The 6,067-nt window shown below is 43.5% G+C and overlaps 1 protein-coding gene across 1 annotated transcript in view; it reads right to left on the bottom strand.

Annotated features, from left to right (window-relative positions):
* The window catches only part of LOC119362648 (alpha,alpha-trehalose-phosphate synthase [UDP-forming] 1-like), an 8,379-nt gene extending 3,434 nt beyond the window's left edge, over positions 1-4,945 (bottom strand). The window contains exons 1-11 of the mRNA XM_037627899.1: positions 4,822-4,945; positions 4,368-4,465; positions 3,880-4,268; positions 2,731-2,836; positions 2,406-2,507; positions 2,122-2,278; positions 1,184-1,272; positions 966-1,014; positions 774-874; positions 444-631; positions 191-305 (exon numbers count right to left, since the gene is read on the bottom strand). Of these exons, the coding sequence (XP_037483796.1) occupies positions 191-305; positions 444-631; positions 774-874; positions 966-1,014; positions 1,184-1,272; positions 2,122-2,278; positions 2,406-2,507; positions 2,731-2,836; positions 3,880-4,268; positions 4,368-4,448 (1,377 nt within the window). The 5' untranslated portion in view covers positions 4,449-4,465; positions 4,822-4,945. The remainder of the gene's footprint in view (positions 1-190; positions 306-443; positions 632-773; positions 875-965; positions 1,015-1,183; positions 1,273-2,121; positions 2,279-2,405; positions 2,508-2,730; positions 2,837-3,879; positions 4,269-4,367; positions 4,466-4,821) is intronic.
* Positions 4,946-6,067: the final 1,122 nt, after the last annotated feature.

Genomic DNA, 6,067 nt, shown 5'->3' on the forward strand with positions numbered 1-6,067 from the left:
CCGCCTGAACATATTGCTCAAAAGGCTGCCAAAGCCAAGAGTCACCCCTTAAGCTTTGGCTGATCCAGTTTATAAGGGAAACCGGATCAAAAACCTAAACAAATTGACCCCGTTTATGAGGGAAACCGGCCGAAAACCCTAGCAAGTAAATTTATAGTGAGGACATAAAAGAGAAACGGTGCACCATTACCAATATGAGCAAACGATTGTTGGATTGTCCATATTGTGCAGCTGCTTCTCCAATAGGGAGCACAGTAGTGTGTATTGCTCGTAGCGGAGCTTTACTAGTTGCATTATATAGGTCGCTGCAGGAAAATAAATACGATAATTGTTAAAATCACAATAGTAAGAATACTATGTGTATGGCCAAAAAGAAACCCAGTCATCTGATAAATACTAGTCTCCCAAACTCAACACCAGATTGTAAAGCAGCAGCTCCTCACCAGACATAGTTTTCTGCCCAGTCTTGTGCGGTGTGTCTTGACACAAGTTCATAATTATGCCTGTGGTGCTTCTCCCTGTCTTCAGTTGGCATATCCAAAGCACGTTTTATTGCGTCTGCTACTTCTGCAATATCCCATGGGTTTACAATAATAGAACCAGCCCCAAGAGATTGCGCTGCCCCTGCAAACTGAAAATAAGAATAACAGCAATTCATGTAACATTGACACCATATTTAAGAAAAAAGGGAAATGTGCAACATCCAAACATATAGTAACCACGTCAGCACCAGGAGATACCTACAAATATCGGCCAGGTCAAAAACAGCTTACCTCACTCAGTATCAGAACACCTTTATTTGATTCTTGACAGGCAACATATTCATAGCTTACAAGATTCATTCCATCTCTCAGTGATGTTATCAGAGCTACATCTGAGCAACACAGAACGGACTCACAATTAAAAAAGTAGACCATAATAGTAGAAGTGATAAACACAGAGGACTTATTCACAGGAAATGGTACCAGTGATTGCATAAAGAGCACACAATGAATCAAAATCGACGGTTTGATCCTGAAAATATAGGCAACATCAGAATTTCTCTCACAAATCATAATACACAACATACCAGAATTAAAACATCTCTATTGTAGTAGTGATGATTAAAATGCATTTCAATACAAACATTTCATTAGTACTAACCAAAATATAAAATTTGTGTGCATAGGGGAAGGGGACAAACCAGGTGTAGAATAGGAGTTGCTTTCAGTGTTCCGAATCGACCATTTACACGTGCAACCAGTTCATGCACTTGACTTGCTAGCTTCCGATCTGCTCAAGTGAACACATAAAACATTAACAAACCAGAAAACATCATTAGCTTAAGCATAGCTAGTCGAAATGGAAGCATTGTTACTATATTATTTTTTTCAAATGTTAACATATGAATTACAGTCAATAAAATATGTAATCCCATTTAGGATTGGATACCATGACTCCATGAGTGTTCTTGACAGAAACGATTTCTTGTAATCGCCTAATGGTACGTGCTAGCAGAAGTTAAATCTTGTTACTAGAAACTACCTATATAGACCATCATATACCTAAATGTTAAATCACATGCTTTTTTTAATACTGAACTGGTAGGATTCTACTAATCAATAGTCAATGAGTGCAAACTCCACTTGCGGATGTAAAATTCAAGAATGGCCGACTGTCGGTGTGTTTTAGACTGTTGGTTTAAAAATAAGAGAACAAAAATATGCATGTAAGCTTCTTATTATCTTGGGACTAGGGACCCTTAAATCTTAATGAGGCATTTTCATTTTGTCAATAAAAAGTAGAGAATTACCTAATTATAGAATAGTAATATGCGTTCAATGATTACTAAGAACAATACTTTGAAATTTTCTAAGGAACCCAATCGTGCAGAAATTTATGTTCTGGACACAACACTTCAAGCATTAGCGCATCTTCTATTTCATTCACAAGTGTCAGCAACAAATTTGGGAGTTTCATTACTTCAGCTAGTAGAAGGTATATTATTTCTGAAGCATGATATCACATTATTGTACTAAATTATAAACCCATTCAAGTAAGTAAATATTCTGCATGTCCACTATATGAGTTATTTGCATAGAAGGAAGCAAAAAATTATAAAACCATAGAAATGAATCTTACATTCGGGTACGTCACTTCTGGTTGGCACTGCAATCTGCAGTAGAACCACTTTGTATCCAGAATCCAGTTCCTCATTTTTCTCAAGAAATTTCTCAAAGGCCAACAACTTTTGCAGGAATCCTTTAATCATGTCTAGCCGGTCCACACCAAGTATTACCTATCACATTAGCAAACGAAAACGAATGAAATAACATAAAATGTTGAGAATCCAGATGTGTATATGATTGACCAAGCAAAATCAAAGAGCTAACTAAGGAGATGATACATAGAAAATATGTTCATACCTTTCGGCCAGCAAAAAGTTTCTTGAATTCGGTAATTTTCTCTTTCACTTTGGGACCCTCCAATGCTTTTGTAAAACGCTGAGCGTCTATCCCGATTGGAAACTAGATATTTTAGCAAAGTGAGTATAAAACAGAACCAATTCTTGCATGCATAAACAAATAATTTCAAATCTTCTAAATGGTGCTAAGATTCAGATATCATGATGAACAAGGAAATGAGTGTATACATAATGTTGTTGTATTAACAAGACTGAATATCATTTTGAAAATTTCAGATAAGATGATAAAAATAGAAATTACAAGTTTCCATACGTACAGCATCCACCTTGACAATCCTTCTGTCAAACTGAATGCCATCAAGGTCACCCTCAAGACCAAGCAGGCTAATGCAAGCACTCACAAAATGCCTTGCATAATCATACGCATGAAACCTGAAAAAGGAAACATCACTGCACATGAAACGACCCATGCTATATAGAGCTGATACTTCCAACAAATTATAATGGGATTAAATCACAAGGTTCAAAAAAGTAATAGGCATAAATTGTGTGTTGTCAGTGCTTAGCATCTAGCTTGCCTAGGAATCAGCAGGTGTCATGTGTGCCCAGGCATTCCGTAGAGACACTGTACAGAAGAGCTGCTGGCAGGGCTGGAAAGGTTGGAGAACAGAGAAGAGAACAATGTTGCTACAGGAAAAGATAACTTAGTGCGGACCAATGCACACCCACTGATTCTAAACAACTGCTACACATGCATTTTGATTGTGTGGAAAACCTGGTTATAAAGAGATGTGCTCTACCTGGTGGAGAGACATGGAAAAAATCCCCAAAGCACTACATTGTATCCTAACTAGGAGCAAACAATAACAAATCATCCTCCGGAGGGTATCTACACCGCCTTGCAGGCAGGAGTGGGGACTGCAGCACCACCCGACTGGACTTATGTGGAAGCTGATCTGCTAGGAAGGAACCGGTGGCTCTCCATAACCCAAACAACACAGGTTGTGTTTCCTTTTCTCCCTTGGGTTGCTGTGTACTTGGGCTGCTCCCTTGATGTTCTGATGGGTGCTAAACTGCTGGCACACTTCCAATACTGTGTGTGAGAACTGTGCTGGTGGAAGGAGTGTTAGATGCTTCCTAAATTTGAGGTGCAGAGAGTTTCCGTAGTTGTAGCAGATACACATGACATTATGATATATAAGCTCAACATTTGCAAGTGCTAACAGCGAACAATTTGAGACCATGTACAACAGCAAAGCCTTTATTCCAAACAAGTTGACGTAGGCTAGCGAGAAACCAAGTAGGAACCGCACACACCCACAAAAACAAGTTGAGGCTTGGTGGTGTGTGTGGCAATCTCTAGTAGAGAAGATGAGCACAAAAGAGAATGAAACAATGAAGAAAACAACAAAAAAGACTGCAGCTAAGGCCTGGATTTGAGTAGCAACAAAATTTAGGAAATAGAGTGAACTCACCCCACTAAGTCAGCTTTAAGCACCGCCTCCAACAATTCCGCACGGTTTGGCAGTGCCCGGTACATCTCGGATGAGGGAAATGGCGTGTGCAGGAACCAGCCTACCTTCATGTTGATATTATACTGCTTCAGCAACTTGGGAAGGCACATCAGATGGTAGTCATGGCACCATATGATATCTCCTTCCTTATAAATTTTGCACACTGTCTCTGCGAACATCTGATTTGCTTGAGTATACGCTTCGAACTGCGACTTGATACCCTTTGCCTTATTGATCTTGTACTCTTGCGGGAGCCCCAAGTAATGGAAGAGTGGCCAGAGAATTTTGTTGCAATACCCGCTGTAGTACTGGTCCATCAACTCCTCATCCAGGAACACAGGTACACACCTCTTAAAAAACAATAACAATGTTGGTTAATAACCCAGCCAAATCACCACTTACCATCAACAACGTCAAAGACTACATGGGTTTGTGAGAATTTAACCAACCCGCTTGAATAGTTCCTCGGTGATTACTGTTTGATCGGTCTCATTGGGGACGCTGACGCCAGGCCAGCCGACCCACATCATTTGCACATCTTTAATACCTGTGTCATCACAGTTCACAACATTGCTTTAAAATTATGACTCGCAGCACATCACATTGCCAAGAAACAAATTCACTTATAATTGAGGGCTCAGATCACATCATATATAATGCCAGAAAAACAACATCATATCATGAGGGGACTCACAGCCTACGAAGCTCAGATACAGCAGAAAAACTAGCGTGCAGGGGTCATATCAATGATGATTTATATATGACAACAGAATATATGAACGTATCACCATATCTGCGTTTTTGAAAAATGACATGTCACGGTATCCGTATGCTGGCAACCTAGCTCAGAGCATATCGCATCGCCAGAAAAAAGAGGTGGGGGTTCTCGATCAGGGGGATTACCTTGCAGGGCGCTGACGAGACCGCCAGAGCTGCTCGGATATTCCCACTTCTTAACCGGGTGGCGCTTGGCCGTGACGGGGAGCCGATTGGCCACGATCAGGACGCGACCATTCGGCCCGAGAAGAGCAGACAGGCGGCTGGCGGGGACTTGCTCCGTTGATTCGAGGGGCTGGTTGAGAGCGGTGGCGGGCGGAGTCCCTGAACTGCTAGCTACGGAGGTAGGGTCGGCGCGACCTGAGACAGGAACGAGGCCAGGGGCGGAATCCGCCGGGTCCTCGGGCTCCTTCGAGTCGGTGTCCACTGCGTCCGTCGACGAGGACCTCGGAGAGGACGAGGAAGTCAGGAGGCGGCGCGCGGTGCCGCTCTCCCGCAGAATCCTCTCGAGGAGGAACCGGGTGGTGGCCGCGTCGGCGTCGTAGAGCGCGGAGGGGTCGGCCGGCACCGTGCCATGGCCGCCGAGGTCGCGGAGGAGGCAGCGGCTGTGCGCGACGGGCGACCCGGCCGCCTCCAGCGGCGGCGGCGCGTGCAGCATTCCGCCGAGCAGTTGGCGGGCGACGGCGTGGGGGTGGGAGAGGGGCGGGGGGCGGAGGGGTTTGGCTTTGCCGCGGCGGTGGTTGTGGGGCCCGTCTCCGCGGCGCAAACGCAACGGTCTCGCCTCGGTATATACCCCCGTGGTTGTTCTGGAAGAAACGGAGACGGGTCGCGGCGCCCGGTTTCACAAATGATTGTTACGCAATTGGTAAAGAGGTATACACTAAACTACCGGTGTGGGACCGATCTGTCAGTGGCTGGGTCTGCCGCTGATCTGGTGTGCTGTTACCTTACGTGTAATTATGAGCCGGGAGGTTGCAGTTTAGTACTACTCCTAAGAAACATTTTTTACGCGATGGCTAGAGAGGTGTGCTAAACCATCTGCTGTGGAACCGCTATGTCAGTGGCTGGGTCTGCCGCTTGTTTCGGGTGATGTTATCTTACGTGTTATTATGAGCTGGCCACCAAACTTTATCAAAACAACCGGTGCGTTTTTACTTTTCCTTTTGCACAAAAATAGAACAGTACAACAAGTTGTTTCTATCGTGCCTGTATCTATGTTGTGGTTTAGTTTTCTTGAGCAAATCGAGATTGCTTTTGTTGGAAATTGATAATACTCCCTCCGTACCATATTTAGCACTTGAAGTGCTAAAATGACACATATTATGGTACAGAGGAGTAGTAACATGTTTTTTGGGGGATTGTGTACTTTTTC

Source organism: Triticum dicoccoides, chromosome 1A (genome assembly GCF_002162155.2).
Source record: "Triticum dicoccoides isolate Atlit2015 ecotype Zavitan chromosome 1A, WEW_v2.0, whole genome shotgun sequence".
Lineage (NCBI taxonomy): Eukaryota > Viridiplantae > Streptophyta > Magnoliopsida > Poales > Poaceae > Triticum > Triticum dicoccoides.